The 21,007-nt window shown below is 36.6% G+C and overlaps 1 protein-coding gene across 1 annotated transcript in view; it reads right to left on the bottom strand.

Moving 5' to 3' along the window:
- The window catches only part of pclob (piccolo presynaptic cytomatrix protein b), a 103,163-nt gene that overhangs the window by 51,304 nt on the left and 30,852 nt on the right, over positions 1 to 21,007 (bottom strand). Inside the window, exons 13-16 of the mRNA XM_067389386.1 lie at positions 20,082 to 20,978; positions 18,843 to 19,886; positions 17,082 to 18,179; positions 99 to 581 (exon numbers count right to left, since the gene is read on the bottom strand). Coding sequence (XP_067245487.1) covers positions 99 to 581; positions 17,082 to 18,179; positions 18,843 to 19,886; positions 20,082 to 20,978 — 3,522 coding nt within the window. The remainder of the gene's footprint in view (positions 1 to 98; positions 582 to 17,081; positions 18,180 to 18,842; positions 19,887 to 20,081; positions 20,979 to 21,007) is intronic.

The following is a 21,007-nucleotide window of genomic DNA, read 5'->3' as shown; positions in this document are numbered from 1 at the left end:
AAACAATTATTTTTAATATATCAATATAAATCAACATTTGAGTAAGTTAAAAACAACAGCTTCTTGCATTTCTCAATAATATGTATGTAATACTATACCTTTACTACATCTGCCTCAATTGACACTGCTGGAAGCATAGACATTGATCCTCTTTCAACTTGTGTCTCGTCTGGGACTTTGTCTTTGCCTGTTTCTTTCAAAGTGACCTCAGCATCAGTAATAACAGCTTTCTGAGACTCTGCAGCTGGTATTGGTGCTACCACAGCTGTCATCTCAGTCTGCAGCATATCTGTAGTAGGCACAACAGGGAGAGGTACAGGGACTGCTGGAGTGGTCACAGCTGACTTTGCAACAGTAGCAGAGGAGGTTTTCTCCTCAGCCTGCTTTTCGGGCGATGGTTTTGGCTTGGATTTTAGAGTAGGTGCCTGTGTAGGTGCAGGTGTCTCGGACAGCTGTGTTTTGGGTGTGACTGTAGGCTTGTCTTTTGTGGATACAGGGTCAGATATTGATATTTTCCCCATGTCTCCCAGCTGCCCAGTTATAGCTCTCTGTGTTTGACAATTCAAACACAACCACTCAGCCTGCAAAAAAACAAAAAACAAAAACACAATGAAATATGAAAACATACTCAAACAACCAAACAAAAAAACTTTATATAAATAATATTAAAATATATCCAAGAAATACAGGCATCCTATCAATTCAGTGTTCCCAAATCATGTGATGGCCCTTATTGTTCAAGTGGTACCATACTATTAGAAATGAAATATGCGTCAATATATAACAATCTTAGTGCATTTAGAATAAATGAACAATAAATGCACTATCCTCTGCAATTTTTACAAAGGCCATTCTTTTCATTATTCTTGCAAATAAGAGCCACCTGCCTCTGTTCCTACAAGAAACCATGTTTACATGTGTTTACGTCTGTGCTGTGTGTGGTGTGTGGTGTGTCCATGTGATGTGTGTGTGTGAGAAAGAGAGAGAAAAAAAAACGTTTACACTGAGTACATGACTGAACAGGAGATTAGGGCTTATTCCCACATCCAGTGACGCAAACAAACCATAATTCATTGGCACATGGCCTGACTTGAGTACTGTTCTTTATGATGTAACACCCCCTCTATCTCTTTTGTCATACTCAAAGGCTTATTCACAAAGCTGTGATTATAGAAACAACATTTTCTTAGAAATTGCATTGTAAATCAAATAATTTAAAAAGCAAGGGGTATGCAAATGCGTTTCAAAGGAAAGAAATTGAAAAACAAATCCCAAGACTAACTCCAGACCAGACTGAAGCCGTAACTCCTTTTCAACATAGCTATTCTGTTAGGAAAATCTTACTAAATCTCTTTATTTGTAGATCATTTGTATTTCAGCCTCTCTCTCTCTCTCTCTCTCTCTCTCTCTCTCTCTAATGACAGTTTATTAATGATTGCAACAGAAAGCTGGCAGATGTATTCTGGGTGTTTTTAACATTGTATACCAGGGAGAAGAAATTAGGCACAGCCAGATGATGGTAAACACATGTAATCACAGACAAAGAGGATAATTCAATGAGGTAGATCAGGACAGCCTTCCTCCTAAGAACATCTGAATTACAGTAAAATACCGGACTAAAGAACAAGGGTTTGACTGGGTCATTACTAAGTGTCACCATGGAAACCAGATAATATTTATGTCCCCTGGAGCACAGTTTGTCCTGGACCTTTAGCTCTGTACCAAATCTTTGTGAGCAGCCTACCTAGACAGCATTTTAAGGCACCTGGGCATGCTTCCAAAGCTAAGACCACTCAGAAAACATTGCATCTATTCCTCACACAGAAGCAAAATTAATTAAGAAAGAAATAATAATAAAAAAAAAAACCGTGAATTAAGGAAAAATCTATGATAATAAGAGGAATGTTATGATTAAAGGTTAAGGAAAATTAAGAAAAAAAATAATCCAAGATTGGGGAAAAAGTTGAGAGTTATTTTAATCATCATTATAAGTTTAGTTTATTCAGTATGTATTTTTTTTTTTTTTTTTGCTATTGAATTGTAATGTTAGCAATTAATTACATTAATTTCAAACTCTAGGGTAAATAGCATTCCAGATCAGTCACTTATGAAGATTAGGCCAGCTAGGTTTAACAGAATGGATTATACATTTTATGACCTTGCAATTAAAAAAAAAAAAAAGAAAAAAAAAGTGTAAAGTGTTAGTAAAACTAAATGTAAAGTCAATTATATTTTAATATACAAAGATAATCTGCATCTTAATAAACATCAACTGTTTGGAAATGCTTTGTAGTTCTTGTGATATTGGGCAAATTTGTGAATAATCACATTGGTGAGGCAACTGCCTAGAGCAGCCTATTTATTGAGAAAATCCCTCAAGGGCACTGCTGAGCAAGAGAGGCTTCATGAGGAATACAGTGCTTCTAATAACATCCAGTACTTATAAAAATAAATCCAGTAAATAACACAACAAATATGAACATGATATACCAGATAACGACTAGCCTACTATAAACTAGATATGCAAATTCCTCTATTAGAGCAAGATAAATTAACTCACAAACACAGCCATTACATGAATGTACAGAAATGTCGATGGTTGCAAAAAGAAATGAGAACAAGCTCATATCAACACTGGCTGTGGCTTCAGAAAAAGTGCAATCATCACTTCTAACTGATAACTTGACTGGCTTATACATATGCAAATCAGGAGAACGCACAGGACCATCAGAGCAGGGAAACCAATCAGCGGATTAATTAAAAATAAAAGGAATCAATCATCTTTTCCTATATGTACAACGTTGTGAAAGAATGTCCTCATCACTGCTGCTTGTCATTACTGTATGCAGGCAATGTAGAGGGCTGATCATGGCACATAAATATGACAGCAAAAACAAAAAGGCTAAATTGTGGATGCTACAAACAGGAAAATATCCAAAAAGTGCTTAATCAAGGTACTAAACAGGGATGCACAAATGACACATATTTTTTTCCAAATCGATTAGCCTGTGTATTGCCTGAACGACTACATGACTAATCTGTCTTCAGAAATACTAGTTTGGGATTCGCATAACCCTAATCAGATGTGGGTTGCACACATAGGATGTGTTTTTGTGTTGGAAGGAATAAATACATATGCAAATTGTATTGACAGAATATGGTATTATCAATAGTGTTGGGACATTACTTTAAGAATATTTTGCCAACGTTCACAATCGAAAGCTGCAGAGTCTCTTTAGTCATTTATAAAATTCTTCCTCTGTATTCTCTAAATGCTTCCTCATCATTACTTTGATTGTCTGTATTTTATTCCAGTAGAGATCTGAGAAAATGGCACAGCAGATGTATGCTTTTTCAGAAGAATTTAACTACATGCCATGGTGATTACATTCATTCTACAACACTCAATGAGAGATATCATTCTCTGAGATCAATTACATCTGCTAAAGCATTTGGGAAGAAATATCAATGTCAGCGTTCCTGAATAACAAAGACTATATGATTATTTTGTGGTTGATTTATACTTTTCTAGGAGAAATGGACTTTCATATTTGTTAGTTTTACATTTGACACTATGGCAATATGGGGATAAGGACATACAGAGACCATGCCTCTCTAATAGATGAGAAAATAATGTTTCACAGAACAGAAAAAGCACATTTTGAGGACATTCTGACCAAAGTTACAGTTAGCAAGTAAAATCCAGTCAACATAAGAATAAGAACAACTGTGTTGAGTTTTTTTTCATGCAACACAGCAGTGTACAATCATGCAACATTACCCAGCATCATAGATTCCCAACTCAAAGTGTTAGTATGGCTGGTTGCACTTGTTTTGCTATTCCTGCCATTTACTATGAAATATGAAAGTCAAAATGTCTGGTACATTGGTACAAACTTACAAAAAAATGTCCTAAAGAATCACATACGGACTTAATTCAGTAATTAAATTCTGTTTAACAGACAAAGAATTTCTTTTGAATGTGTGTATCTGTAAGTAGCTTTTCAGACATTTAAACACATACAAGAGAAAATCTGATTTCTGCCAGGCCTTGTAGAGTAAATGAAATCTGCCGATTTAATTTGTTACAATTTTATTTTTGCCCTTTTATCACAATTACACTCACAAAAAGTCATAGTTGAAATACTGACTATAACTAAAAATGTATTGACTACAGAAATTACTATTCTATTAAATGGACTTTTCCAGGCCTGGAAATCATGCTTTTGAAATGTTCTCATATTTTCAGGTTTGCCAGGACCAAGGGGACAATACAAAGTTATGTCGTGAAAATCTAGATGGTGCAGGCTCATAAGTCCTTAACCCAATCTGCTTGCAATTACATCATTCTCTACAGGGCACAGCTGATTGATTTCTGGTGCATTGGTAGCCAATGAGCTTGCTGCTCAACATTCAAATTCTTGCCAATTGTTTGTGGTAGCAGTTTGCAGTGTGCTTTTGGAAACCCTCCACCCTCCCCAGCTCCACCTGCATATATCTGCTACGTGGGTAATTCATGCATGCTTGTACAGCAGCATCATGTCTTGCTTGCTCACAGCAGAGTGCTGTGTATGTATTAGCAATAGCAAGTTCCGTACTTGCCGATCAAAAATCAAATAGCAGCAGCAATCAAAATCAATAGCAACAGCAATAAAAGCAGCAGCAAGACCAAACATATTAACATTGTCATACTCATTATCATGCTAAACTCTCTGAGAGCTGTCATGACAGAACTCTAAATAAAAAAATGCTTTGTTTTTTTTGTTTTCAGCCCTCAAGGGCACTGCTGAGCAAGAGAGGCTTCATGAGCAATAAAGTGTTTCTAATAAGGTTTAACATCCAGTACTTGATAAAGCCATTAAATAATACAACAAATGCAATCATAAAAAAAAAAAAAAAATTGAGGTAAAAATATTAGAAAAAATAACACTTGAACATCTCTAACTTCAGTGGTTCTTTAAGCATAAGACTTATAGACATCTTCTAATCATATACAGTACTGTTTACTTTGTATTATGTCCAATGCTCTTGTCTGTCCTACCCTAATTTTATGTTGCATTGTTAGCATCCTAGTACAATGACCATGAGTAGTATCATTAGCTGGTCCTTCCTGTTGCGCATTTCTGTGCCTGCCGCAGCTGGTTCTATACCAGCCGGGCATGGATGCACTCCATACAAAGTCCTCTTTAATTATAGACAACTAGCGGAGACCAGCAGGCCTGGAGACAGGCCTACCATAGGCCATTGTTCTAAGTAATTAACCCAAGAGAAAAACATACCAGCTCTCTGATAATAAGACACATCAAGCTTTACAGCACTGCAACAAGGCACACTCCACCGAAGGAGATATCTGACCTTTTACTATGTTCTAATCTGTTAATTGACCTCAAATTCAACTAACCAGGAGTAATAGAGAAAATAATCCAATTGAGTAGCATATTATCAATAGCTGATACAATGCTTAGGCTAAATTCACTGAAACCTGTTACTCGTTTGTGATTAGTCTCGCGTAGCCAGACCGATGGCAGAAGTTCTGGACTCTATCGCAGCTTTCATTGGCCAAGGACTGCCCAAGAGGAAGTGTGACTGACATGCAACCACAGTTCATTTTGTTCAGTCTCATGTTTAGGGGCGTGAAACGTAAAGTCGATGTCCCTCCAATAACAGACCAGCGTGCATCTAATAAATTATTCATTCAAGAATTTTGTGCAAAATCTACTTAAAATACTCAATTTTTTGTCATACAGATAAAAGTAATACATCAATTGAAACTACAGAATGTCTACTTTTAATTGTGTGCACTCAAAGTAAAAAACAAAATGCTGTGTTTTTTGCAAAATAAAGAAAACTAATATGAAGTGTGATCTGCTATCTCTTCCTCAATAAAATCCATTCTGATAGTCGTTAGAAAATGAACTGCAACTTAGTGAATACTTATCACACAAACATGAGACATATGTGTAGAGAAATTATGAAATGTCAGGTTTTAAATAATGTAAGTCAAATCGAAAAAAAAATGTCTGTTTATGTAATCTGTTTAAAAAGAGAGAGAGATATCAGTCGTTTGCGAGTCACCTCATTATCCACTAATGCAGCCACACCCATGGAGAGCGTGTAGCATTCAAAGGCGAATTCTGAGGAGAATCACATGCAACAGATTCAACGCCCACATCAGCTTGAAAAAGCACATCAAGCTGTCAGATTCATGTACATTATTTTGAGATGCGGTGAAGAATAATTCTGAAAGAATTTCTTCTCCAGGGCCCTATTTAAACAAAATTGCACTATTTAAGCCATATCTGTGCTTTCACCGAAAAAAGTAAATCTGCAACTTTTCTATTTCTGCAAGGGCTGGTGTTTGGAATTTTTTTTTTTTTTTTTTTTTCTTGTATGTAATTGGTGTATTATAGGAGCTTATTTGATGATGGGTATGTTTTACTTTCAATGTTTGTGTTTGAGGCTCTCAAGACTGAGCTATCACTTGTAGCCAAAATCAGAGATGAATATTACTATATTAATATCGTCATTTATATCGTCATTTATATCGTTACCGCAAAAAAAAAAAAAAAAACAGAAAATAATGTGGGATATTTTTAAGTCAATATTGCCCATCCCTACTATGCATCCATCTAGAGAATTGCATTTTTTTCTTAAGAGCTCCTTAAGATATAGCTCTACCATTCATCTGCTAAGGGCAGTGCAATCTGCAATGCCAAAAGCCATTAGGATAATAACACTTTGTATTCAACATTCATTTCTGCAAAAGCTTGCTCCCTAAAGCTCTGTAAATTAATGCAGACTAACAGTGTTCTAAGCTGCAGCTTTTTCAAAGAGCCCAAATATACTACAATTGCATTTAATAGTCTGTAATAGCTCTGCACATTTTGTATGACTCCCTATATTTGACACACCTATTTCAGGTCTTGCAGTCTCTACTAATGAGCTTATGAGTTGAATCAGGTGTGATAGATGAGAGAGACATACAAAATGTGCAGGGCTGGTGGTACTCCAGGACAGGTTTGAGATCCGCTACTCTAAAACATTTCATGGCACATTCCAGGTAAAATAAAATTACCGGCCTAGTAAGTTTTATTAGGGTTTGTTTTATTGTCAACCTGCCTCTACTACAGAAGCGGAAGCATATTTGCATTTGAGAAGTAAGATGAATTTATAGCCAAAGTTATATATTGGAGGTGCTATTCCTTCATGGGACCACGGCATTGCAGAGCTACGTGTGACACCGCATTGATTGCTGGCAGCTGCCTTTGGCAAAGGTTGTAGCTGGCTAATATAGTGAGCTTTCAACCACCCCCGCAGCGGTACAATCCCAATAAATCAGGCCCAATGATAATAGAGAATCTTGACCTACTAATCTGTAATAAGCAGAGTGCTTGCCACTGAAGGCACAGAGCCAGCCCGTGCCGCCCACCGGTGTGACAAAGCAGATAAACAGAGAGAGAGGGGAAGAGAAGGTATAAAAAATCAACAACAACAACAACAAAAAAAACAATATCCTACTTTAATTCTTGTGTACCTCAGCAAAATGTATAATTGAAGACATGCAATTTATCTCAGATGTAGGTTGAAAGATACAGAACTATTTTCAATTTTATATATAAATGACCAAACTATGATGAGTGCCTCAAAATAATCTCTGTTTCTGCCTTAGTGTTGTTCTTTTGACTACTCTCATTTAAAGAGCCAAACACGCACGGACACACAGCTAGGGGCATCTAGAGCTCATTGCTTTAAAAGCAGCTTGTGAGAAGGGAAAAAAAAGGTTAGGTGCATCTTTCTAGTCTAGCCTCAGACTATTTATACACCCACTGTCTCCTCCAGGGGAGCTCTCCTTTTTGACTTGGCAACAGTTGCTGTCTGCATTCAAGAACATGAAATATCTCTTCCCGCAGCTGGTTGTGTTTCATGCGTTGGAGTATGTGCAGCCTATAAATGCCATTAAGACTGTGTAGGTCAAAGATTAAGAGAATTAAATTAGATTTGTTGCAGTGCAATTCTTGAAAATTGCGCTCGCTGGAGAATCTTTCTAAAAAAGCCCAATATCTTTTGTAGAAAGAAATGGAAACAACAGATACTTCTCTCATTTATTTCTCTGTCTATGCAGAAAAAAAAATAGCTGCAAGCAACAATTATGGAGCAAAGCACACTAATGGAATGCAGAGTAGATTTGTGAAATATACCTTGTAAGGTTGTGCAGATTTGTGTAGCCATGACAACTGCTGACAGCTAGTGTTTTAAAAAACAACTGATTCAAAGGCTAGAAAGTAGATTTATTATTGCATTATTGCTTTTGACCTAAAGCAGAATGTTGATGACAGTTTAGTTTTAATATGAAATCATTTGTTTTAATGTTTCGCATCCTCACAATTACCTTTGTAGCCCTGCTACAGACAATCTGAGCCAATTACTATATGTTGAAAATTGGAGAAACTTTGTTTGCCCTGAGGAAAAAAAAAAAAAAAATGACTAGATACTAAAGAATCAGAGTGGAAAAATTATACTTTCATTTGGTTAAAAGTTTATAAGCTAAACTTTTTTAGGTTTTTGAAAGAATTCTCGTATGCATTTATTTGATCAAAATACAATAAAACAGTACTATTGTGGAATAATATCACATTTAATTTTATATTTTAATATATTTAAAAATTTATTAAATTAAATTAAATTAAATAATTAAACTGTTATGGCAACGCTGGATTTTCAGCAGCCACTACTCCAGTCCAGAGTAATAAAAATCATAACTCTAAAAAATTATACTAACCCAAAATTGTTGTAACGTCTGAGATAAATCAGACTCAATTATTTGTCATATTTAACAAATAATCTTTAAAACTCACTCTGGGGTCTGCGGACCCATTCCCCAAAAGATCAACTTGGGCAAGGGCCTCAGTTACCATGGACACCATCTGATAAGACTGATTTTTACAACCCGAAACAATGCAAAGCTCTGCATCAAAAGTCACTGTGAGTCAGGCTATAGGAAAGGCACACAAAGCCTGAAAACCTTTCTGCATTAATTTATAGACAGACTGTTCTATAAATGACATGCATATACCCAGAACATGGTATCCATTATTACTGATTGTGTATTGTCTCTTGTATTGTATTCCGTATTGTATTCAAATGTTTTATGATAGAACCAACACTTAATGTAACTTCACCTATGCCATGTTTAGTGTCTATGGGCTCGTACCGTGAAGATTTTAAATGTTATGCTGATGCCTATGCAACATACAGTGGCATGAAAAAGTATGTGAACCCCTTGCAGAATCTGTGAAAATGAGAATTATTTTAATAAAATAAGAGGGATAATAAAAAATGCATGTTATATTTTGTTTAGTACTGTCCTGAGTAAGATATTTTACATAAAAGATGTTTGCATTTAGTTCACAAGACAAAACAATAGCTGAATTTATTAAAATAACCCCATTCATAAGTATGTGAACCATTGATTCTCAATACTGTGTGTGGTTACCTGATGATCTATGACTGTTTGTTTGTTTTGTGATGGTTGTTCATGAGTCTCTTGTTTGTCCTGAGCAATTAAACTGAGCTCTGTTCTTCAGAAGATTCCTCCAGCTCCTGCAGATTCATCAGTTTTCAAGCATTTTTGCATATTTGAACCCTTTCCAGCAGTGACTGTAGGATTTTGAGATCAGTTTTCATACTGAGGACAATTAAGGGACTCAAACACAACTATTAAAAAAGGTTAAAACATTCACTGATGCTCCAGAAGGAAACACGATGCATTAAGAGTCGGGGTGTGAAAACTTTTGTACAGGATGAAGATGTCACAATTTTTCTTATTTTGTTTAAATATCATTGTTTTGAAGATACTTGCATGTTTTCCGGCAGAAAAATTAATTACAATTTGCATTGATATTTGAATTCAAAAGTTTTCACCCCTCGGCTCTTAATGCATCGTGTTTCCTTCTGGAGCATCAGTGAATGTTTGAATATTTTTTAATAGTTGAGTTTGAGTCCATCAGTTGTCCTCAGTGTGAAAAGATGAATCTAAAATCATTCAGTCACTGCTGGAAAGGGTTCAAATATGCAAAAATGCTTGAAAATTATGAATCTGCAGGAGCTGGAGGATTTTTCTGAAGAACAGAGCAGTTTAACTGCTCATGACAAACAAGAGACTCATGAACAACCATCACAAAACTTAAAAACAGTCGTGGATCATCAGGTAACCACACACAGTATTGAGAATCAATGGTTCACATACTTATGAATGGGACTATTTTAATAAATTCAGCTATTGTTTTGTCTTGTGAACTAAATGCAAACATCTTTTATGTAAAATATCTTACTCAGGACAGTACTAAACAAAATATAACATGCATTTTTTATTATCCCTCTTATTTTATTAAAATAATTCTCATTTTCACAGATTCTGCAAGGGGTTCACATACTTTTTCATGCCACTGTATTAGTATAACAAGAAACTTTAATAGTGTCTTCATCTGTAACTAAACCTATTACACGCAAACTATCTGTTCAAGACAAAGGATCGCAAAACTTTCCTTCCAAAAGCTTAAGTATGATTGGCCCACTGACCCCTAGGAGGAGAGGCCATCACCAGAGGTTAAAAGGCCCTCTCTCTCTTGCCTCCTCCGACCAACACCTACACCCCAGCAACGTGCTTACCTCGAAGAGAGAAATAACTCTTCCCTACTACAAGAGTCAAACTAACCATGCAAGTTCATCATCATTTCTTCTGTTCAACGCAAGAGAAGTCATTTGCAACTTCAACAGCATTGATTTACGGATTCACCAAGAACTTGCTCAGAACAACAGACTGCTGCTACTGCAAGGAATGCAAGTATCGAATCTCTTCACTAAACAGAGGGTTTTAGGATAAGCAGTAAAATCCTCTTGACGGGGTGTTTTGAAATGATATTCTGATGATTCTTTCCCTGGTTAAATTACTCTTTTCCATAGCTGCATACTTGTGCACAATACATGTTTGGTTCTGACTCCCTGCCTGCAGATAAATTGTCACTTAAATGATCAAACTTGTTACACGCTCTAAGTGCTGTAAATGCTAAGAAAGAATAATTTTTCTATGGCCATGAAAAATACCCTCTTCTTAGAAAAATTAATAATCAATACTGAGTGTTCACAGAATTAAATGATTAATTGATTGTAAACTTAATGTAGCTACATCAAGTTAATTTGATTAACTGATACAAATATTCATAATTAATCGTAACAAGTTGTAAATAATTATTAATATTTCCCAATTTGAGCTAACTCGCTACATGTGTATTCAACTTTCAAGAATAACAAGACTATCAGGCAATTTTTTTTTGTAACATTTGCACTGCAAGCGAAATTGCTCTGCAAGCGACATGGACTCTCACGCTGCAACTCACCTGATACAATTTAATAGATATTGTGTGTTTCTTAATGGACCATTTAAGTTGCTAAATCTGGAGCAGTGACACCTATTTTTATGTGCTTGTGTATTGGATGTATATTTATTGTATGTATTGTGTGTGTGTATATATTTTTCAGGTGTACCAGGTGATGTTGGAACGTTTTGAGTCTACTTCAAATTTAAAACATTAAAGTATATTTCATTTAATTTTTAAATAAATAAATAAAATAAAAAAGAGCAGCAAAGGAAGAATAAGATTACTAACAGATACAACATATGCCGATGTGCCTTTGGTGCTTAGCCCCATAAAAAGATTGACTGTGGCCCCTTGCAAGTGAGGTTATACAATATGAGTTAGTTAATGGCATTAAATTAGTCTAGCGGTTTTACGTGCCTCTCAGAGTCTCAGTATAATAAACACCATTTATTAGCAAGTAGAACACACCTTGAACTCTTTTCCATGCACAGTGCCACTGGGATGATCATATTACTGCGCATAAAGCATCTAGGGCACAACCACACAGACACGCCAAAACACACCTTTTTTTGCACACACAGGAGCTCAAGACTAAAATGAGAAAAAGAAGGAAAGAGAAACTATGTGCATGGTGACAATGGCCATGTTGTGTAAACCATCGGAGCATTTTTCGTGTTAATGACATGTCATAGAAAACTCAATCCCACAGAGAACACACAGAACTCTCTCAGGCACAGCTGGGCACCAGTGTATAACCACCAGAGGAACAATGAGGAAACACAGCATACAGTAAGCACCGCTGCTCAGTCCATTACTGCATATAAGACAACAGAGCACTCCTTATTCTTTGAAGGGATCATATCATACGAAATTTAGTTTCTCTTTTGTAATAAGAGTTTCTATACAGTAGCTATGTAAACAAATGGATGGAACTGAAAGCTGGTAACACTTTACAATAACAGTACATGAGTAATCATGGACTAATACCTGAATTAATACAGTAGTTACCTCAACATGAACTCATGATTAGTTAAGATATTAACTAATCATGAACTAATGAAGAGTGATCCTTAACTTCGATTGGAGTCATAAGGATTCATGCATGAAAACAGCAGCCTTAACTACGTGTTAATACATGCTTGATAATTAATGCATTAATTAACATTTTGGGTAAACTAAATAAATCAGGCTCCATTAGAGTAAACAAGAAGTACTGTGAATTTGAATTAAACGTGATTTAATACTGTCATAATTTACACTGTAATATTACAATTTGCCATCTGCAGCTTTGTGACAAATAATTGGAATGGCACATGATTATTTAGCCATTAATTACATAAATCTGTCTAATAAAATGTGGAAAATAGACTAACTACCACTAATAAATTTAATTTGATCTAAACCGTTTTCTGAATTTTATAGTTCATTTATATTTAGTCATAGCTAAATAGTCATAGTTTATTCCCGGAACTAAAGTATGTAGGGTTTGTTTCTGTATGTAGGGGTTTCATTAGTGGCGCACGCTAGGTGTTCTCTTGGCGCGTTTGTTGTGTTGCTGGCATTTTAAACTAATAAATGTTGACTGCTTTGGTAAACCGAATTAATAATTAAAGACATATTTACATGTATGTTTTATTGGGATTTTCAGGAGGTTATGTGCAGTTATTAACTGTATTAGTATTTTTGTTGTTTAAATGTATACGCTTTGATTAGCATTAGCTTGTGGACGTGTGTGATTTTACATGTAAATGTGCCTTATGTGTGTCTTTACAGGTATGTTTATGGCTTGCTTTCAAGTCCATATATGTTTAATTATATAAATAAAAATAAAATACAAATACTTTTTATTTTAGTTTTTTTTGTACCGGGGTGTAAAGGAATAAGGATGGCACTCTTAGTGTTTATTCATATATTAGTTAATGATTTGTAAGTGCATTGTGTCATGACTTTACTTTGGGGGGCACAATCATAATTAACTCATTATTAACTAACCATATACTAACATCAACTAATGGTTTGTTAATGTATACTTATGTCATGACTTTACTTAAAGGGGCACATCATAATTAATTCACTGTTAACTACTTACCAAATTCAGCTCATGATTATCATTAACTTACAATCAAATACACTTGTACTAACACAACTATATAAGTATTCAGCCCAGTTAAGTGATGTTGTCTGTCAAAAAGTCAGAGAATGGAGGTAAAGGATGATCACGACCTGCGTCTGGATGGAGAGTGAACTTCTGAATCTGATCCCAGCAAACGCTCCCTGACCTTAGTTCATGTTTCCTGTTTGGTTATTTTTTTGGGAACCGATTCCTCAGGAACGGTTGTAAGTCACAGTAGTTTAGTTTGGTTGGAAAGAATGTCACAAAACATATTAAGACCTTTTAAGATAAATTATTAGTGTATTTAGTATTTAGTAATAGTATATGTTTGATAAGGAGGATCAGCGAAAATGACAAACTAATCCTGTGCCTTTCAGTAATGTTTATAATGAAGCTGCTGATGTCAGTAGTTTAAATTCTGACAATAATAAATTGTTTAAATTTATTTCAAAGTCCAAATATGTATTATTCCTTCTTATAGAGACTGTTTGATTTAGTTTACCCTAAATGTTAATTAATGCATTAACTATCAAACATATATTAACGCGTAATTAAGGCTTCTGTTTTCATGCATGAATCCTTATGACTCCTGTCGTAGTTAAGTATCACTCTTCATTAGTTCATGATTTTAACACCTGAAAGCTTAATCTCAAGTACAAATAGACCATATTTTGAAAGTCACTAAATAAACTAGAAATGGTTGGATTCCAGACATTTTAAAAAAAAAAAAGATCTATAAAACCTGGAGAAATATAATATTTTTAGAAATATAATTCACCTAGATATAACAACATGATACTATTCTACATAAATAACAAATGATTAATGTCTGTATTTTTTTCATTTATGCAAAATCTGTAATTGCAAAAAGTAAGATATCAGCATAGGCTGTTAGATGGCATCCAAAATTACACAAGTCCCCTTGGGTCCAGCGACAGCTTTCTTGGAGCCGCTGTCACAACGCTAGCTGAGGTAGATTAAAATCTGAAGCTATTTTTGGCAAACGGTGTGCCAGATGCGGACACGGCATATCACTAAATATCTTAATATCACATATCAGCGTATAAAGCTATGCCCTCAGCTTTACACATGACAGTTATGTGAATATGCATTGTCATTCAAAAGGTTGTTTGGGCAAACACTGTATTTTTCAATTAACATCAGAAGCAAAGGGTCAGTTTTCTTGTGTGAAGGTGCAGAATTGTAGAGGCCAGAGTCAAAGGCTTATGTTAAGGGCATATTACAAGAGATTGACTGTGTCATTTCCAAAAGGGCAGGATGACAGTGCAATGCCAAATATGATTTAGCACATAAAAATGCAAGGCTGTCTGTTTCTAAGGTGGCCATCTTATACACATATTTTTTAAAACATTAAAATAATATGTTCTAGACAGTGTGGCCCCATGGGAAGAAGAATTGGATAACAAAAGGTCAAAATCAATACCAAACTTGAATTTTCAAAGAAAAAAAAAAAAAAAAACACTTCAGGAACAATGTGTCCATTCTGAATACAATAAATATTTATAACTTTTAAACCTTATAGAAACACTGCAAATATCCACTAATAAAAAATGTCAACATACTAGTCTATATTTTTTCCATCAAATGATATTATCCTTTAAATGGACTTACAGAAGACAACGGTGTACAGAACACCCCAACTGAGCCAATTATATTATAGTTAAATTTGCCTAGAACAGCTGTTTCTACACTGCACACATGGTACATTAAGCTGCAAATATACTGATTACAAAGATGGGGCACAAATGTATTTGCACAAATCCACAATTCCAGGAAACAGTGCATCACATGTGATTGTTGATTAGCATGCAGAGCAGATACAAAATGAGATGCAAGCTAATTGTCAAAATAGCTTCTGTAGTTTGTCAGAGTGAACACGACGCTGTTGGAGTGCATTTTAGCAGGTAAACTGCTTTCATGACACAGTCAAGTGTTTACTGATTAGTTTAAAATTTAAATCTCCATCCTATCACATTTACACTTTCTAAATAACCGAATTCTTAAAATGATGAAATAGAAACATTCCAGCATGGAAAAGTATTGAAAAGCTAAATTGCTAAAAAACATTAGCAATGCTATGATCGTATAAGATTGAGTGTTCCAGTGACAGAACACAGCTGCAAAAGGACACAGAACAAACAATCATTGCATGCCATTTTCTTCAGTGTGCAGTAATAATCCACCAATCCATAAATCAAACTGTTTCTTATTACATCCGCAATCACAGCTCTGATGAAGCAATGAACACAGGTTGTTAGGGTCACAAGCACAGGAAGTCACATTAGCATAAATGATGGACGGCTGACATGTTGTGCATGTGGCCATGCTCACGCTGCGGATGGCGTGGAAGCTTTAGTCCATCAGACCACTCACACAAAGTAGAGATTTGACTACTCACACACCCAACCCCCACACTCAAAATCTGCTCAATTTATTAGGATATCATGAGGTACACCACCCCTCCCATTTCCTAGCTGCTGCAGATTCTATCACATAAGGCTGTTGCACAACCCCTCAATCACTTTAACAGAGTGTGCTGTGAGCTGTGGTTCTCTTCAATCAGCCTGTTACGTAATCAAACATTTTGTCCAAACACAGGGATTCTTCCCACAGCACTCAGCACGTTTCAGCATTAGCATGAAGCTATGCTCTCATAAATACCACTCATCCAGATTACCGCCTCTGCTCTCCGTGCTTAGGCCTGGGCAACTCACCAAATAAAAGTTTGTCCACATTTGCAATGCAGAGTGCATGCATAATTTTAAAACCTTTTGGAAAATGTCTTGTTTTGCACACAAACAGCAGTATTAAATCATCACAGGAACTACTGCCCACTCCCATTTTCCAAGTTTTAAATTCCCAGTCGTTTAATTTATTAGCAGTTTTAAATCACCATGGGGACAATAGTGCCCACTTTCATTTTCCAGACTTTGGATTCACAAGTCACTTAATTTCTTAGCAGGGTTTTGTTGAGTCAATCTACACTGGCCGTTATTGGCTGAAAGAATGCCAATCACTCATTGGTCCCTGCAGTGGGCTAATGCATTTATTGGCTCTTCTGTTGCATCCTCAGCCCTTGTGGAGTTTTAGTAAAATTACAATGATTTGGAAAGAGCCATCTGGAGAATGAGTGGGCATAACAGAGGTTACGAACTGCACGTTGGAGAACCCACCAGCACAGATTTTCTGTCTGTCAGGCTCATGCACCCAAGAACATCGGCTGATTAGTCATCATCAATACATAAGAGCCAAGACATGAGAAAGACATCAAAAAAGATTATTGTCTAGACACAATCAAATAGGCTGCAGTTGGGGGGGAGAAACTCCCAAAACGAGTCTGAAGTATTTCAGTGAAGAAATAAAATTAAATTAGCAATCAAATCAAGCTAAAACGTTAGCCATTACTCCCTCCATTAAAATTCTAACCTCCACACTTTTATTTGGTTTATTCATCAACTAAAGACATATTAAAAAGAATAATTAAATGAACACCAATTGACATGATTCTTGTAAAAGCCAGACCTTCAGCAATAAAGACTTAAAAAGAGGTATAGATGTCAATGACTTACCTCAGCAAGGTGAGGCATGGGGTTAAATCCACAGAGATGGCATACCACACTTTTACATTCAGTGCAGGTGTTGTAATTAGGAGGGTCCTTTGAGCCTATGTTAAGATCCACTTTACAGAGTGGGCAGGTGGATGGCTGAGGTACACTTTCAGGATGTTTTACTAATTTATCCTTTACAGATTCAGGTTTATCCTTTTCTGAAGTAGGTATCCTGGATACTTTGTCCTCATTGAGCTGCTCTGGAGTCTTTTCAACAGGTGGCTTGGTCTGTTTTGCAGAAGGTAACTTGTTGGGTTCTGTTGCAACAGAACCTTTGCGAGAGGTCGGTGGTGTAGCCTTGGCAGAAGCCACTGAGCCTTTACGGGAAGGTGATGCTGTGGTAGCTTTCCCAGACTCAATAGAAACCGTGGAGCCTTTCCTTGAAGTTGGTGGTGTTGTGGACGGCTCATCTTGAACAGCTGAGGAGATCAGATTAGATGCTGAGCTAAATAGAGAGGATCCAAAGCCCAGAACTTTCCCAGAGACAGCAGAAACTGACTGTGGTGAGGGTGACCGAGATCTAGCTGTTTCTGTCAGGCCACCAAAGCCACCAAAGAACTTCCCTGTGGTTGACTCAGATGATTTAGAACCAGGCTGTGCTTTAGGACCACCTAATCCAAAACCAAAGAAATTTGATTCCTGTTTTGGGGGTTCGACCTTGGTAGCTGGAACAGATTTTACAGGAATGGTTGTATCTTTAGGTGGCTGTTCTGTTTTTGCAGGCTCTGGTTGATTATTATTTTGCTTTTGAGGTTCTTTTCTTGGGGTGATCATATCAGTTGTCTTGGCATCAGTGCTTGTCTTTGGTTGAGGGCCTGGAATTAAGATCTCTTTCTTTATTTCCTGAGCAGGAGCTGCTTTCTTTTCAGCTGCAGCTGTGGTGAACTTCTCATCAGGTTTGGACTCAACTGGTGATGTAGCTATCTTGTCAACTTTGGAAGGAGTTTTGTTGTCCATCACTAAGGGAAGTGGCTGGGGTGTCACTATGGGGCTTTCAGATGCATTCATTCCTGCCTGTGCCCGTTGTACCTGGCAACTTAGGCAGAGCCATTCCTCAACCTACAATAATTATAGGACAGTCAATGGCAATAAGACATTACATCCTCTACTCTAATGTTTTAGGTTTCTATATAGAAAACCTAATAACTAATACAAACAGCTGCTCCATACATTTATAAATATCAAGTTAAAATAACCACTTCACATTCACATCATTACCATTGACACAAATGTGTCACCATTTTTTTTACCCTTAATTTACATATCTTTTAAGTGAAATTCACGAAAAAAGCCAGTGAGGGTCAAATACGGTTGTTAAACTTATTTGTATACTACATTACATAAACCAACTGCCTCAAGACACACTGCTACAGAACATGTCTTGGGAATTGCAATGGCTTGCCACATTGACAGCATGAATACAAATGGCCTCTGTTAATTATTCTTTTTTTTTAATAAAAAGCAAATAGGCAATTAGTGGACAAATAGGTCAAAGATATACTCTTCTTAAAAGCATTTAAAGTAAACAGATATAAGACTGTAAGTTAAATTAGAACTTAATAATAGGAAACTAATAAATGCATGGGGGAATGTCATGGATTTGACTTAGATTTTTTTTGTAATATGATTACAATGTAAATTACAGGCTTACTGTAAATATCTAAATGTTTGTTATGAACATGGATCTTAAACATGTTAAAAAGTAGATGTCAAATGTCTTACCTCTTTTTGATGAGGCAGTGGATTAAATCCACATTGGCTGCATACTGTTGTCTTGCATTCAGTGCATGTGTTAAAATTCTTGGCATCCTTGGAACCAATGTTGAGTTCCACTTTGCATAATGGGCAGTTGGTCTTGATTTCTTTAGGAGCAGGTTTTTGGGGTGGTTTGGGTTCTGTGACTTGCTTAGTTTCTGGTTTCTTCTCCACTGTTTTTTCAACATTTTGCACTGCATGTGGTTTAGTGTCTCCAACAGGTGGAATTTTACTAGAGTCTGGTGTGACTGCAGATCCTTTGCGAGACGAGGGCGGAGTAGTCCTAGCAGACACCTGGGAAACTGTGGATCCTTTTCGAGAAGTAGGTGGTGTTATGGAAGACTCATCCTGAACAGCTGAGTTGATCAAATTAGATGCTGAGCTGAATATAGAGGATCCAAAGCCCAGAACTCTCCCAGAGACAGCAGAAACAGACTGTGGAGAGGGTGAACGAGATCTAGCTGTTTCTGTCAGACCACCAAAGCCAAAGATTTTCCCAGTGGTTGACTCAGGTGGCTTAGAGGAAGCAGGTTGTACCTTAGGACCACCAAATCCAAAACCAAAGAAACTCTGTTCCTGTTTTGGTGGCTCTGCCTGCGGAGGTGGAGCAGATTTTTCTGGAGACTTGTTAGCCTCTTTTAAGAGTGTGTCAATCTCCTTATCTTTCTTTGGATCTGATGTTTCTTTCTTCTGAGAGGATGCAGGTTGTGCCTTTATATTACTCTCTGGAAGTTTTGGTGATTCTTTCTTTTGGACATTCACTGAACCCTTAGTTTTATCAGGGATGGCCGCAGCTTGAATCTCTTTCTTTTGGGTTTCAGCAACATCAGAAACCACATTGGTTGAGACTAATGATACTGGAGCTGGTGTTATAATTTCTGTTCTTGGATGCAGTGCTGAGGTGTAGACATTGTCAGGTTGTTCATGGGTATTTATTTTTTGAGGTTCTTGTGGTTCCATTCCATTTAATGCTCGCTGCGTCTGGCAGTTCAGACAAAGCCATTCATTGACCTGTAATGACAGATTAAAAAAGAATTCTTTAATTCTTTCTTCCATGACACTGATGGAACATTGACATGATATTGATTTTTTTTTGGAAACCACTAAACAAAACTGCACTGTATTATAGGCAAGTATATGCATTTGCTGCATTAAAAGTATTATCAACAGTTACCAATATAGTATTCCAATATAATGTTTGCTTACCTCTGTTTGATGGGGAGTTGGGTTGAATCCACAGAGGTTACAAACAATGTTCTTACACTCAGTGCAGGTACTGTAGTTAGGAGTGTCCTGTGAACCTACATTAAGATCCACTTTGCAAAGAGGACATGCTTTGGTCTCTGTTTTAGGAGCTACAGCTGCTACTACCAAAGCTTCAGGTACTGCTGTAGCCTGTTGCACCTGCTTCTCGTCCATTTTTTCCTCCTTTGGTGTCTCTGTTATAGGTGCTTTTGTGTCAAAAATAGGTGGAACTTCTTGAGAAGTTACAGATCCTTTCCAAGAAGTGGGTGGTGTTGGTGTAGTCTTTACTGAAGTTTGGGAAACCACAGATGCCTTGTGAGATGTTGGTGGTGTTGTGGTCTTTGCAGATGTTTCAGAAGATGTGAAAGACTTTTGAGAAGTTGGTGGCAATGTAGAGGACTCATCTTGAACGGCTGAGGAGATTAGATTAGATGCAGAGTTCAAAAAGGAGGATCCAAAGCCCAGAACCTTCCCAGGGACAACAGTCACAGAGGGCTGAGGGGATCCAGATCGAGCACTACCAAAACCAAAGCTAAAGAAACCTGTTTCCTCTTTAGAAGGTTCTGGTTTCTGTGGTACAGCAGATTTTGTAGAAGGATCAAGTTTTGGCATTTCAGTTGGTTGTGTTGTAGCTTGTGTGGGTTTGTTCTCATCATTCTCTGTAGCAATTGATGTCCTTTTCTGTCCAGTGTCATCTGGCTTATTTTGTGGAGAAACTGAAATTGGAGTAGGTATGTGAGCCTCCTTTTTTTCCGGTATTGTTGGTGGAGATGCTTTGCTAATCTGTGGCTGTGGTTGGGTAGAGAGAGATCCTTGTGCTTTCTTCACCTGGCAGTTTAAACACAGCCATTCCTTAACCTGTAGGATAATAATTGGAATTAGAATTA

Source organism: Chanodichthys erythropterus, chromosome 7 (genome assembly GCF_024489055.1).
Source record: "Chanodichthys erythropterus isolate Z2021 chromosome 7, ASM2448905v1, whole genome shotgun sequence".
NCBI classification, from domain to species: Eukaryota; Metazoa; Chordata; class Actinopteri; order Cypriniformes; family Xenocyprididae; genus Chanodichthys; species Chanodichthys erythropterus.
This window is presented reverse-complemented; position numbering and strand designations above follow the sequence as displayed.